This window comes from Lepus europaeus, chromosome 20, assembly GCF_033115175.1.
Source record: "Lepus europaeus isolate LE1 chromosome 20, mLepTim1.pri, whole genome shotgun sequence".
NCBI classification, from domain to species: Eukaryota; Metazoa; Chordata; class Mammalia; order Lagomorpha; family Leporidae; genus Lepus; species Lepus europaeus.
The window spans coordinates 55,899,335-55,921,767 of record NC_084846.1 but is presented as its reverse complement, the minus strand read 5'-3'; the positions used below and the strand labels follow the sequence as shown (position 1 = coordinate 55,921,767).

Sequence of the window (22,433 nt, the reverse complement as noted above, 5' to 3'; positions counted from 1 at the left end):
CTGGATTCTATCCCGGTTGCCCCTCTTCCAGGCCAGCTCTCTGCTATGGCCCAGGAAGGCAGTGGAGGATGGCCCAAGTCTCTTGGGCCCTGCACCCGCATGGGAGACCAGAAGAAGCACCTGGCTCCTGGCTTCAGATCAGCACGATGCACCGGCCGCAGCGGCCATTGGAGGGTGAACCAACGGCAAAAAGGAAGACCTTTCTCTCTGTCTCTCTCTCACTATCCACTCTGCCTGTCAAAAAAAAAAAAAAAAAGGAAGGTTCAAAATGGAAATACCATTTATAGCACCTTAGACTCCTTTCCCATTTTTCCCATTCACACTTAGTAAAACGTACACTTCCAGACTTGATGAAATGTGCTCCTAAGCTCAAATGGTTTCACAAAGCGGGTTTACCCCAAAAGGACAACCTGATGTTTCTTGGAAGTTCTTCCTTCCTTGTTAGGTCAAAGCCCAAGGAGGTAGGCTCTCTTGATGAATTTATTTTCTAAACCCTTTGAACACAAAACATTTCCATTTCCTGGAGCAAGATATGTTCGCCCAAACATTAGCAATCAGATCCTATATCTGTATTTACACCCATCCGTGTATTGTGTTGCTACATTTATACCCTAAATGTGCGTCTGCATATCTAAATGCACATTTTATCTGTCTCTTGATCTATAAAATCTCAGACTTTCATTTTCAGTGATGCCCATGGCTTCACAGAATTAGCTGAGGAGGGAGACTTTTGACACCATTTGGGATGCCAGTCCACATCCCAGATAGGGTGAGTGCCTGGGTTTGAGTCCTGGCTCCACTCCAGATTCCAGCTTCCTGCCAGCGTGCACCCTAGCAGGCAGCAGTGATGGTTCAAGTAGTGGTCCAGGTCAACCACATGAAAGACGTGAACTGGGATGTTTCCTGGCTTTGGCCTGGCCTAGACCCAACTCTGGAGGTTGGGGAGTGAGCCAGCAGATGAGATCCATCGGTTTCTCTCTCTCCATTTCTTCCTCTCTCTCCCTCTCTGCTTTTCAAACAAGTGAAATAAGTTAATAAGTTTATTTTTTCAAAAATGAATTAGCTGTGAAACTGGATTTTATAATAGTGGGACCTTTTCTTCTCAAACGATCAAAACGTAGACTGACATCGTTCTGGTTAGGAAAGAAACTCTTGTATTTTCCAAAGTGGCCACATCCTGAAGCACACCGTGTGGTGTGCGTCCTCAGCACATCGCCTGCACCCAGTCCTGTCTCAGGCTCTGCTCCTGGGAACTGTCTTTCGCCATTGGACATTTGACTTCCTGGGCAGTAAAATGTGGATAATAATTCCCAGTTAATCTATTTCTCAAAGTTGTGGCGTGAATGGCAAATGATGTGCAAGGATTTTGTTAACAGCCAGAGAAGTGAAAATATTTTTCAGGCCACATGATAAATAGTACTTATTTCAATACTTCACTTTAGGTTCTATGAAAATATTTGTGATGTCCCTCAACTTGGGTTTTTCTCACTTTGTGCAAATGCCTACTGGTCTGGCTTTATCGTTCCCCAGGGAGAGCTGATCTAGGAGAGCTGCTCACTTGGTCGCTGCACACTCTCTGCACCTGGGCTGGGCAGGGCACACAGAGAGGGAGTTGTGAGTCCGGCGAAGTAAGGGCCATGCCAGAGTGGAAAGTGCACAGCCCAGCCCAAGCCTGGGTGTGCAGGAGCCCCAGCCTGCTCTTACCTCACCATGGTTGTAAATAAAGCCAGGCTCCAGATTTTTAGGTGAAATACTGAGATTCTGAAACACTAACAACATATTTTTAAAACAATTTTAACACAACATGCCTGGATGCCTGCTTGAGCCATCCAAGAAGTGTGTTGCCTCTGTCCACATTTAAGCCCCTAAAGAAACAGACCCCGTGATGTCCAAGGAGACCTCAGCCCCTGGGACAGTGCTCATGGGGCACAGGGTACAAGATGAAAGGCCCTGGACACACAGGGACATGTGGGTTTTCAAGGACAGACTGCTGGTTTCAGCAAATAGCTCTCTCCTTTGTGAAAACACTTAGCAAATGATTCCTTTCCCTAAACAGTGTTCCAACATATGCGGATTCTGTTCACTTGCCAGCCCGCTATTGCACAACTTTTCAAGGACGCTGAGTCCGTATCCTCGTATCCTCGTTTACTAAACAGAAACGATGATTCCTGACCTGAAAGTGAGAGGAAGCATGAAAAGCGCTTTACAAACAGTGGGGCTCAATCCAGATGGAAGAAATCCTTGTTCTCTAAATTCTGCCCTGGGATCTAAATCCCATACTCAGAAATCTGAAAACAAGTAATGGTGCTGTCAGATTTCTTGGAAAATGATGTCTCCTTACCTTTAGTGGTGGTTTTTGCTTTAAAAATGGCACTATGATTTTCTATCACTATGGATTACCTAATCTTGTAAGTCAAATATACTTTTTCCTTAAACAACTGTCTTTTACAATGACCAAATTTATCTCTGCCCTAAGCTATAATAGTCTGTGATGCATAGATTTCATGTCCTTTATTTAACTTTTATACACACACACATACATACATATACATACATACATATGTGTATAAAATATTCCATCTGTGTACCATCTAAAATCTCTTAGCTTATCAATAGTTTTGTGTATTTTGGCCCCTAGAAATAGCAGAATTTTCTAGGAAGATTTTTCTTTTTTAAAAAAATAATTATGCAGGCGTCGCGGCTCTATAGGCTAATCCTCTGCCTGTGGCGCCGGCACACGGGGTTCTAGTCCCGGTCGGGGCACCGGATTCTGTCCTAGTTGCTTCTCTTCCAGTCCAGCTCTCTGCTGTGGCCCAGGAGTGTAGTGGAGGATAGCCCAAGTCCTTGGGCCCTGCATCTGCATGGGAGACCAGGAGAAGCACCTGGCTCCTGGCTTCAGATCGGCATGGTGCGGCCGGCCGCAGCAGCCATTGTGGGGGTGAACCAACAGAAAAAGGAAGACCTTTCTCTCTGTCTCTGTCTCTCTCACTGTCCACTCTGCCTGTCAAAAAAAAATATTTTATTTATTTGACAAACAGTTACAGAGGGAGGTAGAGAGGTCCCTGGGAGAGAGAGGTCTTCCATCCGCTGGTTTACTCCCCAAATGGCCACAACAGCCAGAGCTGAGCTGATTCAAAGCAAGAAGCCAGGGACTCCATCTGGGTCTCCCACGTGGGTGCAGGAGCCCAAAAACTTGGGCCATCTTCTACTGCTCTCCCAGGCCACAGCAGAGAGCTGGATCAGAAGTGGAGCAGCTGGGTCTCGAACCAGTGCCCATGTGGGATGCTGGCACCAGGGCTTTAACCCACTACACCACAGGGCAGGCCCCTCTTTTTCTATTTTTAAAGATTTATCTTATTTATTTGAAAGACAGAGTTACAAAAGGAGGTAGAGACAGAGAGAGAGAGGTCTTCCATCCACTGGTTCACTCCCCAAATGGCCACAACTGAGCCGATCTGAAGCCAGGAGCCAGGAGCTTCTTCTGGGTCTCCCATGTGGATGCAGGGGCCGAAGCACTTGGGCCATCTTCCGCTGCTTTCCCAGGCCATAGCAGAGAGCTGGATTGGAAGTGGAGCAGCCGGAACTGGAACCAGTGCTCATATGGGATGCCAGCACTTCAGGCCAGGCTTTAACCTGCTGTGCCACAGTGCTGGCCTCTCTAGGGAGATTTTTCTATCTCTGTTATTAATTTACCCATTGAACATTTCTCAGCTACTGTCCAGACCACATAAGCCTAGAATAGGCAAGAGAAGATTAAAGTCAGTGAATTCCACAAAATGTAAACCATTCTAAAGAGCTTCGGAAGCCAACGCAGTTAATGAACTTCAGGTAAGGGACTCACGCTCCAACTCTTCCTGCTTCCGATTCCTTAGATGCGGTTACGCTCACGAGTCTCCAAGGCTAACCCTGAGAGGACCACGTCTGCCAAGTGCTGCTGCGGCTGTCCTCCTAGGCTGTCCCCAGGGGAGTCTGCGCAGGGCTGTGAATGAGTTTAACCAGCAGAGTCGCATGGCGCCTTCTCAACCGCTTTCCTGCGGGACGCCGGCTGACGCTATGCTGCTATCAACCCCAACGACGTTGTAATTTCTAAGATTGGCTTTAGTCATTTAATAAGTTAATGGCACTCAAACCGGTCTCCTGTGTATGAGATAATGTAAATAATTGCAGCTACATTTAGGTGGCGCCTCTCCAGGCAAGCGCAGAGTTTTACCAACATGATCCGAGTCTCATCTTCATGGAACCCTTGGAAGCCAGCACTTTTTTTTTTTTTTTTTTTTTTTTTTTTTTTTTTTTATTGCGTTTCTACAGAGACAGCAGCTGGGATGGGAAGAGGTTAAACAGATTGCCCAATTTAAGATCAGATCTGAGATTGCAGCTCTCAAGCCTGGCTTGATGTTGTCAGTGAATGTACCTGTAACGTGTTTGTATGTAGGTTTTACCCTGAATGCTGAAAATGTCTCCGAAAATACTTACGTTTAGTTCTGCAAACTCATGGACCCTTTAAGCCTTGCACTCAATGTGTAATCTATGGCACACACCTTCTCTAACTGCCACGCATAGAAGTTCTGTTCTAGAATATGACATGCTAAATGCCACCCGCCGGGTAAGTTATTTAATAAACCTTCATAGGGCACTGCATATGACAGACACTGTTTGGAGTGCTCTATAGATATTAACTCATTTTATTCTCAACGATCCTGTGAAGGAGGGTCCATTATTTTCCTCATTGTACAAGAGAGGAAACCAAAGCACAGAGAAGGTAGGTAACTTGCCTAAGGTCCCACAGCTGGTAGGTGGCAGAGCTGGGATTCAAATTCATACAGTCAGGCCAGCAGTTCTGTGGCGTAGCAGGTTAAGCCTCTGCCTGTGATGCCAGCATCCCATGAAGGTGCCAGTTCTAGCACTGCCCGGCTGCTCCACTTCTGATCCAGCTCCCTGCTAACAGCCTTGGAAAGCAGTGGAAGATGGCTCAAGTCCTCGGGCTCCTTCACTCACATGGGAGATCTGGAAGAAGCTCCTGGTCCCTAGCTTTGGATCGGCCAAGCTCCAGCCATTGTGGCCATATAGGGAGTGAACCAGCTGATGGAAGATCTCTCTCTGTCTTTTCCTCTTTCTATCTGTAAATCTGCCTACCAAATAAATAAATAAATCTTTAAAAAATAAAAAAATCCACACAGTCTGGCTCCAGAGTTCCTGCCCTTGATGGGAACATTCCACAACCATTGGGTTTTTAATTGTTTTTATTGGAATTGTACAAGTTCTCCTTTTTCATGCTTATCAAAGGTTTTGTTTGTTTTTTTGTTTTTTTTTGTCGGTGGTTAGCCTCTGCTAGGGCAGGCAGAATCTTCCTGTTTCACCCATGTCCTGCTCCCATTGTCTGCGGTCTTGTCCTTAGGCCTGCACAGCTGGAATTCTAGCACAGTGACTGGAAGAGAAGGTTTCTGAAGGAGATACCTGCAGCTTCTCAGCCTGTGCCACTCAGAGTCCCACAGGCCTGGACGCATGGAAACGAAGAGGCATGAAAGCAAGGAAATCCTCGCTTTATTTGTGCTTTGGAAAAAGCAGTGAAATGCTTCTGCCAGTCGGCCCAGATTGGAATGAGTTGTTACAATAGGCAAAGATATTTCTCATAAGTGACTTATGCAATGCGCCTTATGTTTGGAGAATGTTTTAAAAGCGCTATATCCGTTCATTATCTCATTTGATCCTTACACAACAGCCCAGTGACATAATCAGGGAAGCTACTTTTATAACAGCTGTGTTACAGATGAGAAAACCGAGGCTCAGCATCATTAAACAAACTTGTCCGAAGTCACCCAGCTAATGAGCGGCAGAAGCAGAGTGTGTTGAGTGTCCTGTGCTTAATAAGCCCCGTAAATTATTTCATCACATATTAAGCTTAATAACTTCTGGTGATATCATGGCTAAAATCAGGCATTTAAACCAATAAAACTCAGAGCCATTCCTTGTCAGGATTGTAGACATCCAGGACACTTGAGAATATTTAAGGATTGCAGGTCCAGTTCTCCCGTGAGAGAACACTGAACTCTTCCCAGGGTCGATGGACAGAGAGGGGCCTCCGGGCCCTGCCCACTGCTGGGTCATGGGAAACTCTGGGGCCAGGAAGCGCCTTCTCCCTCGTTCCAGGCTTGTGTCCTTTCTCCCCAGGTTGTAAACCTTGAGCTGAAGAGCTCAGTCCACTAGAGAAGGAGTGACAAGGCTGTCACCTGGATGAGTCCTGTGTGGGCTAAAGGGTGGGCTCGGGGGGTCACATCCATCAACTTTTACTTTCCTTATTAAATACTGTCCTTAAAAATTGATTACCTTTGTCTTCCAATGCCTGGAGCAATTGCAGTGGGTGACCATCTGTGATTTAAGATATTTTTGTATTCTGTCTGCCTGTTTGTGATAGTCCTCGAAATGGTCATTATCACAAGCCCTGACTCCCCTCCACTCTGTATGAGGTTCTTGCTCCCCTTGGCTGGGCTCCAGTCGTCTCATGTGAACTGGTTTGTTTTTTTCCCTCCACTCCAACGTTTCCTGGATTTTTCTCTCCCAGTTCTTTCACGGGTCTCCTTCCCTGTCCTCTGCATTTTCTGCAGTCACTGGAATTTCTTACTTTGTGAGCTACCTACTCATGCTATTATTACTTCTATGTATGATGATTTTCTTATCAGGCTTCCTTTGAAAGAATAGACCAATGACATACATAAATGAAAATGCAATGCCCTAAATAAGAACATTAGCAGCTACACACTAGCAAAATATCCAAAGACTAATACACGATGTGAGGTTTTCCCTAAGAATGGAGGTATGACTCAGTATTAGGACTATTAATATGATTCAGTATAGAGAGATTGAAGGAGATAAAACTCATTTTTCTACTCCAGAAAGGTTGAAATTTGATAAAATTTACCATATTTTCTTGAAAATAACTCTCAATGAAGAGAATCAATGGACACTGCTTCTTTAACCTAAACTAAATGTCTCGCATCTCAAATATCATCTTTCTTCTTTTATTTCTCAACTTTATTCTTCCTGGGAAAACATTAGAAGTGTTCCCATTAAATTAAGATGAGGGCACTTTTGATCAATAGCATCAGTATTGCTCAATCTCTTTTGTAAAGTTCTAGCCAACACAGACAACAAAAAGAAATTAAATACACAATAATGAAAGAGGGGCCGGCGCCATGGTGCACTAGGTTAATCCTCTGCCTGTGGCACTGGCATCCCATATGGGCACCAGTTCCAGTCCTGGTTGCTCTTCTTCCAGTCCAGCTTTCTGCTGTGGAGGGCAGTGGAGGATGGTCCAAGTGCTTGGGCCCTGCACCCACATGGGAGGCTGGGAAAAAGCACCTGGCTCCTGGCTTCGGATCAGCACAACTCCGACTGTTGCTGCCATTTCGGGGGTGAACCAATGGAAGAAAGACCTTTGTCTCTCTCTCTCTCTCACTGTAACTCTGCCTGTCAAATAAATAAATAAAATCTTAAAAAACAAAACAAACAAAAAAATAATGAAGGAAAAGAAGTAAAATTATACCTATCAAAAGATCTTACGGAATAAACTGTGAAATTATAACAAACAATAGATGAATTTGGTCTAAATGTATTAGCTAGTGTGTAGGGAAACAAGCATTCTCCTTTTGCAGAAGAGAGTATAATTTTGTACAACTTTTGTGGAGGATAGTTTGGTGTCAGCTATTAAATTTAGAATATTTCTAGTAATATATCAATGTACTTGCCAGTGTACAAAATGTTGTATATATATATATATATATATAAGGCTATTTATTACAACTTTATTTTTAATACATGATTAAAAGCAAGCATCAATGAATAGGAGAACAGGTAGATAAATTATGGTATGATGTGCAGTAGAATATAATGTAGTCATTAAAAAGAACAAGGAAACTTTATGTGTGCTGCATATGGAACTATCTCCAAATTCATTGTTAACTGAATAAAGGATGTATAATGCATTATATATATAGATATATATTTATATATATATTTATAAAATCACCAGCTGTATGTGAAAAGAAAAAATGGGTTTATATTTTATATTTAATACCTAAGAAGTTGACAAAAGTGGCTGTCCCCTGGAAGTGGAAAAGGGTGACTACAAGGAAGGAGAGGAAGGTTAGTTTTTTGCTGTGTGATTTTGGTATTAATTATTAGTAAAGCAATTTTACTGTAAGTATTAGGACAAACATATGTTTCAAATACAAATAAAAAATGACAGTAACAAATCTACTTCAAGTTAAACAAATGGAAGAGAAAATCCACATGGCACCTATGTCCGTGTCCCTTGGCACATGACAAATCATGGAAAGGTGAACCACTGAAAACAAAATGTATTACATCTTCAGATCCCTGGGTGGACCAGGCTCAGCTGGGCGTAACTGACATTGCTCAGCTCGGCTGGCGCTGGGCCTCGCAAAGTGGCACCTCCACCCCCAGGACTTCCCGTGTTCCGGCATTGTTTAGTCGCCTGCTGCCCAGGAGCTTCCCGACAGCCTGGCAGCTGGCTCCCCCCAGCACGTACAGGGAAGCCGCCTGCCTGCGGGAGGCTGAGCGCCAACACAGGGTCACTTCCTCCTCATTCTACCGGAGCTCAGTGCAAGTCACAAGGCCAGGTTCAACGGGAAGGAAAAGTGAGTCTCATCTTTTCTTGGGAAGAATGGCAACGCAATTTGTGACCATGTTTAATCCACCAGAGACCCCCACATTTTCTCAGCCCAAATCACCATAGGTATTGCAATATCTACTTGCAATTTATTTCCTTGACGTGTTAATAAATCTGGGTCAGAATCTCATTTTATGCAACTCCTAATGGTGTTTTTTTCAGAAGAGCAAAAGAGCTCTGACCTTAGGTTAATGGGAAAATTATCTGATAGACTTAGAATTCAGTTTAAAAAGTATTTGGCTCAGTTAGATTTTTTTGTAAGTCCATTTTATATATACAAACATCAGGTGGCCCATCTGTGAAATCTACAGAAAGTGGGTAAATTTTAATCAACTAAGAAAAGCCAGTATATTTCTGCAGAAAAGATGACTTTCTTTTGCAGGCAAGACGACCGTGAAGCAGAGTTGTCAACTGGCCTCACTATGAGCACTGGAGAAGAACCCGCTCTGGATACCTGTCCAGGAACTCGGGAGAAGGGTGCTGGCTGCCAGGAGTGCCGCTGGCTTCCTGGAAGGCTGATGAGAGCTATGTAGGGCTTGAGACAAGGCCTCCAAGCCTCCAGAATTAAGTCACTGACCTTGTCACTGGACCGCAAAGGAGTCTTGTTCTGAGTATTTGCCAACACCATTTCTGCTTATCGTGGTATTCCTCTCACTTCTGCCCACGCTGCCCCTACACTTTGCTAGCTCTTCTTCATCCTTCGAGTGGCAGGATTATATTTTCTATCCATAGTGAAACTTTCCTTGGAAACTGGGCCAGATGTTCTTGGGACATTTCTTCCTTCTGTAATATAAACAGTTCTTTGAAAGATGCCTGACCTCTTCTTCGGGGCCTTAACCCATTAGTCCAAGGGCAGACACAGTGTTTATGGTGGACCAATGGCATTCCCTTATGAACGGAGAGACTTGAAGTTGTTAAGTAACTCCTGCTCATGAGGTATATCAGAAGAAAGATTCACGAGCTCTTGCCAAAGAGGTAGAGCTACTTTGGTTCTTGTGCTTCTTAGTCTCTTCTCTGGATCCTGCTAACCATCACCATGCCGTCCCTGTGCATTGATTTTGTTGATGAGTCTACCCAGAGTCGCCTTTCACTCCCAAACAAAAGACTCCTGGTGTATAGAACTGGAATGAGATCACACACGCATGTAGGAGTGAATAGCATCATTATTTGTTCTGTGTCCTTTTCAGAGCTAGAATAAAAGTTCTGTGAAGACAGGGAAGGTGTCTTCCTTGTGTTGTGTTGTATTCCTGAGCACCAAGCAGCACACCTGCCACAAGGCCCACACTCCGTCGATCTTTGTGGAAGGAATAGAAAACTGAGACAGCTCTTCGGGAGGCGTCTGGGGAAGAATGCGCCTTCACTCCGCCGGGACAAGTGGATTAAGGAACCTTTGTGGGTTTGGATTTCATGCTGGGAAGAAGTACTTCAAGCTGAAACCTTGGACTGGGTAGCTCAGGTAGTCACACTGTTCTACCTTTGGAAAACTTCCCGTCTGATGGCAGAATGAGTAAAGTGCCTTTGGATGCCAAACGTGGCTGGTGGGGGCTTCTCACCATAGGTAGGAAGGTGTCTCTGGAGTGCCTGTGGGCAGTCCAGGACGGGAGGCTGGCAGCTCTGGGGAGCCATGGTTGCTGCAGGCTGTGTGGCTCACCACAGACTGACCAGGGAGAGGGCCACTGTGCATCAAGAACAAAGCTGGCAGTCTTTGGGGACCAGTGTGAGGACAGAGCAGCCGCGACAGCCCTGTGCAGCAGGGACAGCTGCTGGGGTGCACGGGAATGATCCCACGTCCTGTCCACACCAATCCGCACCTGGGAGGCAAACTGGGAAGAGGACTGGCAGGGTTGAAACGTAGGCATCCAAACCAGTTTTGAAGCCACGGAGCTCAGGGGCCGCCCCTGCTCTGCAGGCCGTGAGCACTGGCACAGCTGGTGTCACAGGGTAGAGGCACTTCCCTGCACGCGGTGGTAGTTTAGTAAGAAGCAGTGCCCCTGCGAGACCCAGGAGTTCAATGCATCACTCAGGTGTGTCTCTGTAGCTTTGTAGTCTGTGTAGGACATGAACCTGTTGGATAATGTGATTTGATCTTCCTGCGCTATAACTACCTACTTTCTAATTGCCCTGAGAGATGAAACAGATTTCCACTAGACTGCGTCGTGAGAACAGCCAAATTCTGGATGGGAAACCACTTGTGAACTATGGAATAATACCCAAGTGAGAGTCAAGGACGAAAGCTGAAGTTCCCAGCAGGCAGATATAGTAACCCTGAGGCCTCGTGACTCACCTCATTCTTCTTGGGGAAGGTTCCAGCATTGCCAGTTCAAGCTTGCCCAGCCCTGACAGGAAAATACTCTGCCAACGTACAGGTGCCTGTGTAGAGGTGAGACGTTTTGTTCTCTTGCTGTGGGTCTGACACCACCAAGTCTCTTCAAAACGTTTGTTAATATTGGATGAGGGCTCATAGCTTTAAATCTTTTTGCTTAGCAATCCTTAAAAGGCTTTACTCTGTCTAGTTAAAGAGGAACTACATAGCCCAGTGGTTAAGCTCCTGTACTCTACTGTCAGACAATCTTGATCCAAATCTCCATTGCTGTGTTCATGAGGGTGCGACCTTAACCTCTCTGAACCCCCTTTCCTCCTCTATGAAATGGTCTTAGGACACCACTCATAGCGTTGATGTGAGAATTAGCTAGCACATCGACAGTCCTCAGTGTGTGTTATTCCAGCTGCCTTTAACCCCACGATAGAGTATATAATTATTGTGCATTTCAAGTTCAGATTTTTCAGTGTGGCATTTTGTAAAAAATTGCTACATGTTCTTTCTCCTGCTCCCATGCAGTGGGGTCCATGTCCCCTCCACTTGCACCTGGGCAGGTTTGTGACTGTTTCGGCCCATGGAATGCATTAGACGTGGCACTGCGGAACTCCCAAGGCTAAGACGTGCAAGAACACGTAGCCTCTACCTTGTCTGCCGAAACACCGAGCCACCAGGAAAGATGCCTGGGACTTCCCTCGTCTTCCTGACCGGGGAGCTGGCTGTAGGCACTGCGGCTGACAGGTCTCGCCAGAATCCAGCCATTCTGGCTGAAGCGCTGGGCATTTTGGCAATGGATCCCGCAGCCCCAAGTGTTCAGTTCTTGAGGGCTCTAGTCATACCGCGCTGTTGGGGTCCTCCTAGCAGACTTCCCAGACTTATACTGTCCCCGGCCATATTCCTGACTGCAGGAATTATAAGCATAACAAAATGGGTATCATTTTATGCACTAAATGTGGGGCCATTTGTTACACAGCAATGACTATTTGGAACATTCCGGAACCAATGGATGCGAGGGCAATAATGGGATAAAAGGGAGAACTGAATCCTATTTTAAAAAAATCATCAGCCCCAATCTTGACCTGTGTGTCTGTTTTTCAAACATGTATGTCGTTTTTAATGACTGCAAAGTTCGCTTTCTTTCTAAGCTAAAACATCTGGGTTAATCTGAAGGGCCTGCAGCAAAGAGAATGCCCGTGAACTCCACAGACTGAGAGACCCTCAGGGACGCTCAGGCAGAGACTTCACCCACTTCTTAAGAGCTGAAAGTAAAAGTCCTCACGGTCGCGGGGCCTGACTGCATTCCGTCCTCAGGGCTTGCTACAATCAATGTGTCAGGGCGGTTTTAACAAATGCACCTGCCTGTTGGTTCTATTCTGACTTTCAGATGAAAACATGCACACCTCTCTGCTGTGATCAAAGCGACAAGGCCTATGAAAGCCAGCAAGATAGACAATACTCACTCGATTATCACTCCAATCTTATCAGTGAGGAAACTGACACTCAGTAAACCAAGAAAAACTCCCCTGATAAAAGAAGAGGCAGTGCTTGGTATCCAGCACTGAAGAATACTCCCACGCCCCGGCCTTTCTTCAGAGGCAGAAGTAAACGTGAGCATGCACAACGTGGGCCTCACAGCTCTCTCCGAGTTCCACGCGGGCCTCAGGAAAGGGTACAGACTGGGTCCGCTGCTTCAGCGCCCTGTGGGACTCCTTCCCTGGACTGAGACGGAGTCACCATCCATCGTAGTCTGGGTTTCATTATGGGCAGGTGCAGTGGTGTTTATACCCTTCATACTAGAAGATCCAAAGGACTAGCATAGGTTCGTGGAAAATTTTGTATTTTCTAACAAACGTTTAAAATCAGGTTGCAAAGACGTGGCATGTGTCTCGGTTCCTTTGGCAAGCCACTGTGGTAATACATGTGGCAACTGCACGTGGAACCTCCTCCTCCTCCAGCTGACAGGCTGAGAGCAAATCAACCCCTCCCCCCAACCTTTTTGGTAATTTTTACTTTGTGAGAGACAGAGCTCTATTCTGCTGATTTGTTCCCCAAATGTCTGGGTTTTTTTTGTTTGTTTGTTTTTGTTTTTCAGATTTATTTATTTGAAAGTCAGAGTTACACAGAGAGAGAAGGAGAGGCAGAGAGGGAGAGAGAGAGAGAGAGAGAGAGGTCTTTCATCCACTGGTTCACTCCCCAACTGGTCGCAATGACCAGAGCTGTGGTGATCTGAAGCCAGGAAGCCAGGAGCTTGTTCCCAGTCTCCCACGCGGGTGCAGGAGCCCAAAGACTTGGGCCATCTTTTACTGCTTTCCCAGGCCATAGCAGAGAACTGGATCGGAGGTGGAGCAGCCGGGACTTGAATTGGTGTCCGCATGGGATGCTGGCACTGCAGGCCACAGCCTTACCGGCTATGCCACAGTGCCAGCCCCTCCCCAAATGTCTTCAACGGCTGAGGCTGGGAGCTGAGAACTCAAACCAGGTCTTCCACGTGGGTGGGAGGAACCCAGCCACTTAAGCCATCACACCTCTGCCTCCCAGGGTCTGCATCAACCGGAAGCTGGAGTCAGGAGCTGGCGCTGAGTACCAAATGCAGGCACACAGATGTGGGGCATGGGTCTCCCAACTGGTGTCTTGACTGCCTGCCAAACACCCAATCCCAAGTCAAACGCCTGCATGTTGGATGAGGAGGATCACCTGCTACCCACACCAGAGTTGTTGAGATTAATTATGATGACAACTCTCATGAGGAAAAAAAATGTTAAGTATTAGGATCTCTCCAGGCTTAGAGTTCTAATAAAGCAGAAGCAGTACACTGCTATTCGTTATTTTCTGTTACTTTTAGAATCTGTAGCGACTCTTTAGAAAGTATGGGTTGATTTCCCTGTCACCTCCAGCCGGGAGATTTCAGGTCAATGCAAGGAGCAAACAATAAGAAAACAATTTGACCAGACTATGATTTTATTAGATGAGTAACATTATTTTCTACACACACACACACACACACAGAGTCATCAGAAGCAAGAACAGGAATGCTCACTTACTGAAGCACAACTTTTACTAGTTCTCCTAAATATTGTTTTTCTGCACCAAAATGATCACACACTCAGCTTCCCACATCTCGGCCAATCAAGGAGGCCTCTTTAAGTACATGCGGCATACGGTTTTCATTTCCAAGGGCTCATCTATATTTCTTTGCCAGGGGCTCACAGAAGAACTACATTCCAAATTCAATACAAATGTCTGTATGTTTTGCAAAAATTTTCTCAGATGGTATACACTATTTCCAACTGCACAATGACAACAGAACTAATTAAAGCAGAGTCATGAGATAGCTCCTAAATGTCAGTTTCCCATTAGACTTAGCAAAATCTTCTTTTATAGTTTAATGCTTGAATTATAAGGAAACTTGGGGTAATTCTTACACTGCTCTGCTGATGGAAATTTAGATTTTATTTTTCCTTTCCTTCATCCACGTCTTAAAAAAAATGTGTTTGGTGAGATTTGTGTGCAAGTAATCCTTGATTTGTATTTAGACCTACTGAATATACTCTTCTATATTAAACCTCCAAGTCTTTTTTGGTTTAAAATGTAAATTCTAGCAAATCATGGCTGATTCTCAGATGATGTTAGGTTAATATATTGTTATGCATCAGCTATATAAGTATAAATAAAAAATCAAAATAATAACACTGACAATGTGTCTTTCTAAGTTGTTTTAGGGGAACTATATATACATAAGTATGTATATATAGTTATATGTATATATTTGAGGCTTTTTTTAAGAATGAATTAAAGAACTATTTCACCAATGTCAAGAACAGATTGGTTTAAGAATGAAGAAAAGTGAAAGAAAATACATTTAATTTTAGAATTGTTTACAAAAGAAATGTTTAAGAATTTGAGAATTAGCTTATGCAGGAATTTTGGGGTTAGAAATTCATGAAGAAAACTTACCTTGAGTTGTACCCTTGTTCCTCAAAGACGACACACTCCTAGGGATGCTGCCCACTGAAGAGGGAACCGCATGGCCTGAGCTTTCTCTGTCACTCCCAGCTTCCTCGCCAAGCAACATCCCCTCACAAGGGCTTCCAGGAGACGAGTCAGGAACTCAGAGCATGGCCAGCCACGTTCTCCCTTTCTACCTCTGACATACAAAAGCTGTACAGAGGTAAGAGTCCTACCTCACAAAAACCCTCATGAGATATAATTTCAACATACATTAGTTCTAATGTATCATTTATCACACTGTACTCCAGAGAGCACTGACATCAAGCAAAGCATTCATATAATATCTGTGTTATGTATATGTATCCCATGTGCATGTCTTCCAAATTTGGGAAATACTAGCTAGATAAGACAAAGCTTAGAAAGTTTCTTTACTTCTGCATTTCTCAGAGCTTTTAACCGTCTAAGGTGAATCTCTAATAAGAATATAGAGTATGGACTTTTCCCAAACTTATTTGAACAATTTATTCCACTGGCATTCTTGGATATCCGTTACATTTCACAGAATGTTTACATTTGGAAAATGCTGGTCTAACCATCAGTGAACCCTGGGGTTTGTACCACTAGCACATATATCATGTATATCCTGGTATAGAAAACTATGCTAAATGCTAAAGAAACACTGTTACGGGTACTGAAAAGCCACATTTTCTGCTATATTTTAGGAGTGGGCATCTGCACTCAGTGTTCCTCATGGAATGTCTGTGGACTTCAATCAGACACAAGGCCTGCTCTAGCACTCACAGCTATGAGAACTTGGACAAATGATTTAACTGCTTTACGCTTTAGATTCTTCATCTATTAAAAGGAGATAATGCTGCCCATCTCAAAGTACAGTGTAAGTGACAGTGTGTGTATATAAGTGTGTGTGTGTATATACATATATACACACATATATATGTATATACACACACTATATATATATACACACACTGTGTATATATATATATATATATATATATATATATATATGGTAGTTACTCCAAAATACAGTCTTAACCTGTGTTTACACTGTCTGTTATTCAACAAAGACAATTGGAGCCCAATACCCACAAGCCAGTAACAAAAGAGCACACCTACAAGTTTAAGGTCCCTCTGGTTGCACCTGCTTGCGTGTCCATGCACACCTGGCTGTACAGGTTTGTCAGGGGAACTGATTCTCTATCTCATAGTCAGCCACATTCAACCTGCCTTTAGCGGTGACCTGACTCCAATATTGAGGAGGAACCAGGGTCTGTTTACAGTCTGACCTAATTGAAAAATTTTTATTCCCAAGTTCATACAAGTTCATACTCAGTAATCTGCGCATCTCAAACCTTTCCATTTCCTGAGAAAATAATGTATTTTAGACTAATGTCACAATATGCAACTCCTATTTCTTTTCTAGCATTTTGTTACTCATTGCCTCCATCACCTCCCAGAAGCCCCCTTCCATAACACCAGCTCCTACAGGCACCACTTGCTTCCTTTTTTTTTTTTTTCCTTTAAGATTTATTTATTTATAATCTTCCATCTGCTGGTTCACTCCCCAGATGGTGGCTGGCAATGGCAAGGGCTGGCCAGGCTGAAGACAGGACCAGGAGATTCATCTGGGTCTCCCAGTACTGGGGCCATTTTCTGCTGATTTTCCAGGCACATTAGCAGGGAGCTGGATCAAAAGTAGAGCAGCCAGAACTTAATAAACACCTGTATGGGATGCTGGCATCACAGGTGGTGGCTTTACCCACTACACCACAATGGCGGCCCCTAGTAGCTTCCCTTCTGGCACATAGATTTGATCAACAGAATACTAAATTGATGTGATAGATAAATAGAAAGCTTTGTTGATGGTTTTTAATTTGAAAGCCAGAGAGAGAGAGAGAAAGGGAGCAAGTTCCCACCTGAAGATTCACTCCCCAAATGCTTGCAATAGCCAGGGCAGGGCCAGGAGGGTATCATGGCTCAAGCTGGGTCTCCCATGGGGATGGAAGAATCCAATCACTCACATCACCACCTGCCGCCTCCCTCCCAGGGTATTAACAGGAAGCTACAATGGGGAGCAATGCTAGGATCAAAATCCAGGACTCCAAGGTGGGATCCAGTGTTCCTGGTAACACCTTAACCACTGCTTCAAACAGGGGACCTTGTAGGTTTTTAACTATGGGAAGCAGCTCTTAGAAAATGACTTTTAAAAGAAAAAAAAAAATCTATTTTATTATTTGAAAGGCAGAGTTACAGAGAGGGGGAGACAGGTCGTCCATCTGCTGGTTCACTCTGCAAAAGGCCACAACACCCATGGCTGGGCCAGGCCAAAGCCAGGAGCTTCTTCCAGGTCTCCCATGGGGGTGCAGGGGCCCAAGGATTTGGGCCATCATCCACTGCTTTCCCAGGCATATTAGCAGGGAGCTGGATCAGAAGTGGAGCAGCTGGAACTTGAATGGGTGCCCATATGGGATGCCGGCAATGCAGGCAGTGCCTTAACCCACTATGCCACAACATGGGCCCAGAAAATGACTTCTCAAAAAAAAAATTATGAAGTCTTTTTTAATGCAGTGCATTGAGGAAGAATGACAGAAAATTGGCTTCAAAAATTAAAAGAACTATGGTTACTCAACAGAATATAGAAAGGATTAAAATAAGCATCAAATGAAAGTCATGCCAAAAAAAAATTTTAAAAGCTATTTAACCTGAGGCACGTCCCTTAACATTTCTGGGCCTTGTGTTCTTAGTTGTAAACTGGAGAGAAACGAGTTCCTAGGTGATGTCTTTGGCACCTTCCAGTTCCATGATCTGGTAAGACTGACATCCCCGGCCCCTTTAACTCTGGCTGCTCCTTTGAGGCTCCTATGGGGAAACTGCACCACTGGGTGGAAGATTAAACAAGTTCAAGACTTTCAGTAGAGAGACTCGTGAAACAGGAGCGCGTCACCTCCCCTAAGAAAAAGTACTGCATTCTCTGCCAAGGTCTTTATATGCTATGGCTTTGAAGAGAGGAATTTGGGGTGGTGGTAGTTGTACGTGTTGAATGTAGGAGCCACGTGGGTGCAGGGGCCCAAGGACTTGGGCCATCTTCCACTGCTTTCCCAGGCCACAGCAGAGAGCTGGACTGGAAGAGGAGCAGCCCCTAGACTAGAGCCAGCGGCCACGTGGGATGCCGGTACCGCAGACCCACTACGTCACAGCGCCGACCCCTCCATTAATATTTGAAAACCAGTACCGTGCATCTAACACAAACAGTCCTCAATTTGTTTTAACAGGTAAAGGTGCGACTGCGCGTCCTTAAAACCCCAGTAGGCAAGGTGCTGCAACAGCCTGCCTGCTAGTAACACCTGGCCAAGCAGTGACTCTGATGAGGTGGAGCAATGCCCAGGCTTCCCAGTGACCGCGTTCGCAGCCACCCTGGCGCTGCGCACTGCTCGCCCAGGGGGAAAGCAGCCATCCATAGCTCCCTATTGTCCCTATAATTTGGTCAGACTTCCTGCTATGAACTCCAGCCTTTTCTCCTGCTTCCTCAGCCCGGGAACCCTCTTCTCCCCTGGCCCTGTCACAAGCGAAGCGCCTGCCCGTCTTCAGCACCCTCCCTTCTCCCCTCAGCTGGCTGTGGTCTCCGGGCCCTGACGCGCTGTGCAGCCCTCCCCCAGGCTGGACCGTGCCTCTCATCTCCTAGGTCTGCCAGTGGCAGGTTGGGAGCCTGCTAAGTCTCTAAATGGGTGGACCGTCCATCTATGAACGATAGACAGTGACTGGAGGGACGCGTCCCGCGAGACAGCCACCCCCCACCCCCCGGCCTCGGGGGAACAACTAACAACACAATGGCACTTCGCGGATCCAGTCATCACAAGGTCACTACCCGAGAAGCACGGGTGGGCACTGCTGCGGCGGCGCGAGTGGGTCTGGGGTGAGTCGTGCCTTTTTGTTTCCAGACGCCTCTGGGTTTTGGACTGGCGCCCCTAGCTCCTCGACCCCGTCCAAGACCCCGGGCCCGGCGGTGCAGGCCGGGGCTCAGGCAGGCTCTGAGCAGCGGCCCCGGCCCCCAAGCCCCCCGGTGCTCGGCTCCGCTGCCCGCGGGGGCCCCAAGGGTTTTTCTCTGCTTCTGCTCCTGTCTCGAGGAGTTGGGCTGCCAGGAGAAAGCGGCGGAGGGGGCGCCCTGGCTCGACTTCCCAGACACCATCCAAGTTTGCATGCGCGTCCGGGATCCGCGAACTTCCGCGGCGGGGGCTCGGACCGGCGCGCCGGGTCCACGCGGGCCGAGGCAGCCGCCCGCCCGCGACGCCCCCGCGTGCTGCCGCTGGCCAGCGTCCAGGGCAGGACGCTAAGCACGGACACCGGTCCCAGCAGAGCCCAGCTCGGCCCCCGGTCCGCCCGCCGCTTCCCGTGCTTTTTCTCCCGCAGCCTGCGGGGCCATTCGCAAAGGCGAGCGCAAGCAAGCCTATGCCGCTTCCTAGCAAACCCACTCTTTGTGCCTCAGCGCTGCTTCTGCTACCACCACTACTTCCTCCTCCTCCTCCTCCTCCCCCTGCCGCCGCCGCCGCCTCCTCCCGCGCGCCAGCCCGCCCGCCCGCCGCCGCCGCCGGCGTGTGCTGGGCGAGTAGGCGGCGGGCTCCCTCTGCGCCGGGAAGCCGGTGCCGCGATTGGGCGACGGTCCCTGAGCCTCCAGTTCCGCGTCGGTTTCAAGGCTCCTCCCTCCTGGTGAAAGACAGACTGCGGGGCGCCTGGAAACCGGTCGGAGGGCGCGCGAGGGAGAGGAGAGGCAGCGAGTTGAGGGATTGACACAAATGGTCAGGCGGCGGCGGCGGAGAAGGAGGCGGAGGCGCAGGGGGGAGCCGAGGCCGCTGGGCTGCGGGGAGTTGCGCGCTGCACGGGGTCCAGGCCACTAGCGCGGCGCCGCCAGCCGGGAGCCAGGGAGCCGAGGGCCAGCCAGGCGGGACGCGACCCCGGCGCGCCCGCGCCACCCGGGCTCTCCCCGCCGCCCGCGCTTCATGAACCGCAAGTTTCCGCGGCGGCGGCGGCGGCTGCGGGACGCGGAGCGGGAGCCGGGGCAGCGGGCCGAGCGCGGCTCGGGCTCGACGGACGGCACCGGCGGGGACCGGGTCTCCCCGGACGCAGGGGACGCCGCCGCCGCCGCCGGCCGCGCCACTGCCAGCCGAGCGGCGCGGAGAAAGGAGCCCAGAAAGTATGGCTGAGGAGGAGGCGCCTAAGAAGTGCCGGGCCGCCGCCGCGAGCCGGGAACTTTGCGCCGGGGCGCTCCGGGCCGGGCCGGCCGAGGCAGGCAGCGGGGACGCGGGCGGCCCCCGCCGGCCCCGTCGCCCGCGCCGCCCCTCGGCGGACCCCGGGCGCCTGGCCCGCCGGCTGCTGCTGCTGCTGCTCTGGCTGCTGGAGGCCCCGCTGCTGCTGGGGGTCCGCGCGCAGGCGGCGGGCCAGGGGCCCGGGCCGGGGCAGCAGCCCCCGCCGCCGCCGCCCCCGCCGCCGCCGCCCCAGCAGCAGCAGGGCGGCGGGCAGCCGTACAACGGCGAGCGGGGCATCTCCATCCCGGACCACGGCTACTGCCAGCCCATCTCCATCCCGCTGTGCACGGACATCGCGTACAACCAGACCATCATGCCCAACCTGCTGGGCCACACGAACCAGGAGGACGCGGGCCTCGAGGTGCACCAGTTCTACCCGCTGGTGAAGGTGCAGTGCTCGGCCGAGCTCAAGTTCTTCCTGTGCTCCATGTACGCGCCCGTGTGCACCGTGCTGGAGCAGGCGCTGCCGCCCTGCCGCTCCCTGTGCGAGCGCGCGCGCCAGGGCTGCGAGGCGCTCATGAACAAGTTCGGCTTCCAGTGGCCCGAGACGCTCAAGTGCGAGAAGTTCCCGGTGCACGGCGCGGGCGAGCTGTGCGTGGGCCAGAACACGTCCGACAAGGGCACGCCGACGCCGTCGCTGCTGCCCGAGTTCTGGACCAGCAACCCGCAGCACGGCGGCGCGGGCCACCGCGGCGGCTCCGCCGGGGGCGCGGGCGCGGCCGAGCGCGGCAAGTTCTCCTGCCCGCGCGCGCTCAAGGTGCCCGCCTACCTCAACTACCACTTCCTGGGCGAGAAGGACTGCGGCGCGCCGTGCGAGCCCACCAAGGTGTACGGGCTCATGTACTTCGGGCCCGAGGAGCTGCGCTTCTCGCGCACCTGGGTCGGCATCTGGTCGGTGCTGTGCTGCGCCTCCACGCTCTTCACGGTGCTCACCTACCTGGTGGACATGCGGCGCTTCAGCTACCCGGAGCGGCCCATCATCTTCCTGTCGGGCTGCTACACGGCCGTGGCCGTGGCCTACATCGCCGGCTTCCTGCTGGAGGACCGCGTGGTGTGCAACGACAAGTTCGCCGAGGACGGCGCGCGCACGGTGGCGCAGGGCACCAAGAAGGAGGGCTGCACCATCCTCTTCATGATGCTCTACTTCTTCAGCATGGCCAGCTCCATCTGGTGGGTCATCCTGTCGCTCACCTGGTTCCTGGCGGCCGGCATGAAGTGGGGCCACGAGGCCATCGAGGCCAACTCGCAGTACTTCCACCTGGCCGCCTGGGCCGTGCCCGCCATCAAGACCATCACCATCCTGGCGCTGGGCCAGGTGGACGGCGACGTGCTGAGCGGCGTGTGCTTCGTGGGGCTCAACAACGTGGACGCGCTGCGCGGCTTCGTGCTGGCGCCGCTCTTCGTCTACCTGTTCATCGGCACCTCCTTCCTGCTGGCCGGCTTCGTGTCGCTCTTCCGCATCCGCACCATCATGAAGCACGACGGCACCAAGACGGAGAAGCTGGAGAAGCTCATGGTGCGCATCGGCGTCTTCTCGGTGCTCTACACCGTGCCCGCCACCATCGTCATCGCCTGCTACTTCTACGAGCAGGCCTTCCGGGACCAGTGGGAGCGCAGCTGGGTGGCCCAGAGCTGCAAGAGCTACGCCATCCCCTGCCCGCACCTGCAGGCGGGCGGGGCCGCGCCGCCGCACCCGCCCATGAGCCCGGACTTCACCGTCTTCATGATCAAGTACCTGATGACGCTCATCGTGGGCATCACGTCCGGCTTCTGGATCTGGTCGGGCAAGACCCTCAACTCCTGGAGGAAGTTCTACACGCGCCTCACCAACAGCAAACAGGGGGAGACCACGGTCTGAGCTGCCGGGGTGGGGTCGGGGGCGCCGCGCCGCGCCGGCTCCCGGGACGGCCGCGGCCCCGCGCGCAGCCCCCGCAGAAGCCGCCGTCCCCCCGGGGGCCGCGCGGACGCCAGGGCCCCGACTCGCCGGCGCCGGCCGGGGCGCGGAGGGGACGGACGGACCGCCGCGCCGGACCCCCGGACTGTACGCTTTTATGACTGTAAATAGCCAATGTAAGATTTTTGTAAGTATGTTTGTATTTAAATGGTGACCAATCGACACGTTTCTCTTTTTTAAAAAAAAACAAAACAAAACAAAAAACAC

The 22,433-nt window shown here is 49.3% G+C and overlaps 1 protein-coding gene across 1 annotated transcript; it reads left to right on the top strand.

Annotated features, from left to right (window-relative positions):
- Positions 1 to 20,088: 20,088 nt before the first annotated feature.
- FZD1 (frizzled class receptor 1) lies at positions 20,089 to 22,172 on the top strand. Its single transcript, XM_062178277.1, has one exon. The coding sequence runs from the start codon at positions 20,163 to 20,165 to the stop codon at positions 22,128 to 22,130; it is 1,968 nt and encodes a 655-aa protein (XP_062034261.1). The 5' UTR covers positions 20,089 to 20,162; the 3' UTR covers positions 22,131 to 22,172.
- The last annotated feature ends 261 nt before the right edge of the window (positions 22,173 to 22,433 follow it).

Bases quoted from the DNA above. Each gene is read 5' to 3' on its own strand.
- FZD1 (XM_062178277.1), top strand. From the start codon at position 20,163: ATGGCTGAGGAGGAGGCGCCTAAGAAGTGCCGGGCCGCCGCCGCGAGC.